Source organism: Parasteatoda tepidariorum, chromosome 3 (assembly GCF_043381705.1).
Source record: "Parasteatoda tepidariorum isolate YZ-2023 chromosome 3, CAS_Ptep_4.0, whole genome shotgun sequence".
In the NCBI taxonomy this organism is placed as follows: domain Eukaryota; kingdom Metazoa; phylum Arthropoda; class Arachnida; order Araneae; family Theridiidae; genus Parasteatoda; species Parasteatoda tepidariorum.
The window spans coordinates 85,618,335-85,620,613 of NC_092206.1; the positions used below are offsets into that span (position 1 = coordinate 85,618,335).

At 25.8% G+C, this 2,279-nt stretch overlaps 1 protein-coding gene across 1 annotated transcript in view; it reads left to right on the forward strand.

Moving 5' to 3' along the window:
• Positions 1-1,798, forward strand: part of LOC107436837 (uncharacterized) — a gene marked incomplete at its 5' end in the record, with an annotated part of 10,974 nt that extends 9,176 nt beyond the window's left edge. Inside the window, 1 exon segment of the mRNA XM_043047400.2 lies at positions 1,612-1,798. Coding sequence (XP_042903334.1) covers positions 1,612-1,760 — 149 coding nt within the window. The 3' untranslated portion in view covers positions 1,761-1,798.
• Positions 1,799-2,279: the final 481 nt, after the last annotated feature.

Consider the following 2,279-nt stretch of genomic DNA (forward strand, 5'->3'; position numbering starts at 1 on the left):
CATATTTTACAGAATGATACCATGTGAAACTCTGCACCAATAAAAACTTCCATATTCGCAACATCCAAAAAAGCAGTAAATTTTAAATCGACTTTTTTCGTAAATTGTAACTATTGTAAGTCGTGTAAGCCACAATAATATTTACTTTTAATTAAAAAAAGAAGTATCTCGTAAAAAAATAAATTCTAAAATTGAAAACTTGAATCCCTCTGAAATAGGATAAAAAATTGCAAATTTATCTCATTATTGTATAATATTTTTCTTTGTTTTTAATCAATGACCGTTTGTAAAACGTATGAGCCAATATATATTTCTGTCAGTAAATTAAAATTAATAGCTTTTCGTTTTAATACATACGTATACTATTAATAAACCTTACTTTAATAAAGTGGTTCTGAAAATTTTTCTTCTTGCGAACCTTTTCGTAAATAATTTGCGAACATCTTGTTTTAATTAATAATAATAGACAAGAAAACAATAAAATTTAATAACTTTATAGGTTGCTTAAAAATCTTATCAAGAAATGAAAACTTAATCGTGAACCGTCTTTTTACAAAAATCTACAAAATTAAAATAATTCTTAGAAGAAAATTAATATAAATTTCATTCAACAAATCAATTAGTTCTCTTAACATACATTAAATTAGAAGAAAAAGGAACCTAATATAATATTTGCCAGCGGAAAAAATACTGGAACAGCACTTAGTCTGACAGTTCCAGTTTTAGATCAGGTTCTACAATCGTCTTTCATATAAATTTGTGTTGATTCTGTTTAAATTGATAAATTTATGTTGCGATATCAATTCTCAAATATGTGGAGCAAAAAATAATTAAAAGTTTGTAATAATGCGATATTATATACAAACGTCATAAATACATTCAATTATTTGTGTTTTAAGCAAGTACTATATTTATATTTGTAATGTTAAACCAGAAGTCAAATAATCAAATATGATTTTTAAAATTAGCTTTCTCAAAATTATCACGACGTACTCAATGAGTTCTTTTTTTTTTTTTTTTTNTTCCCCACTGTTTTTCTTTTTTTTTTTTTTTTTTTTTTTTTAACTAAGTTTTTGAGACATCCGTGAACATGCATCTCCTCGAAAAAAAATTACTTATTCCAATTGTTAAACAGGTGTATATTGAATATAGGAAAATTGTCATAAAGTTTATTGTGAATTCTCTGTTAAAAGGTTGGCAAGAAAGGCAAAACATTCGTACGCATTTATCAGCATACATTGGATAAAAGCATGGCTAGGCGAATGATAATGATAACAAAAGTGACAATTTACTTAACACATGTTATAAGCAAAGTATACGAGCTTTCGTCAAAGAATATCAAATATACAAGAGAAAAAATTCATGAGATAAAAAAGAAGTAAATTAATATTTCGAATTAGATACAGTGCAATAAATATTCGCATTTAAGTTTATCATTTCTTTATTTGATTAGATATATCACTTGAAATTCCACAATTGCAGCTATATTTTTACGAGCCTTCTTTAGAAACCACCGATTGGAAAGCATTTGCCTTAATAGAACTGTGTTTACTATGTTCTTGATTACGGATGCCTTTTTCACCTTTATAAAAATATGATTTTTTTTTTCAGCAAATAATTGGGGATTTTGTTCTGATGGAACTCAAACACTTGGTTGTGGACCTCAGGAAACGTTTCGTTCATGTGCTGATGTATCAATTGAAAGTACCCCGAGGAACCGGAACTTATTTCTAAAATCTCTGTATTCGAAAACATTCTAGTCAATGAAATATTAAAAAATTTATTCTGTTTCCCTTTATTTTCGTTGATATGAAATTGTTTAACTTTAAAATGCACGGCAAAAACTAATGCACTGAAAACAGCATGCACTAAAATAGAAAATCAATCATCAAATGATTTTTTTTATTTTTAATTTGAGTATTTTATTATTAAAACGCATTATCGATGCTATTTTTTGTAAGATGCACCAAAAACTGCCAATTGGCAGATGTATTAAATAAAAGTAGACTAAAGAACTGAAATTTATGGTATTAATGTTTATACTCAAAAACAATAAAATTAAAAAAAGAAAAGGAAAACTACGAAAAAAAATTTTTTAATTTTTGACGATTTAAGATGTTTTTTTTTTTTTATTCTTTTAAACTTTTCTATAAAAATCAAAATAAAAAAAACAATGCATTAAAAGCGGTACATTAAAAGTGTTTATTTTCTGTGTTTAATTGTGTATTAATTTTTGGTTAACAAGCCAGCAACGAGGCAAATCATCTGATAAGAAAAAT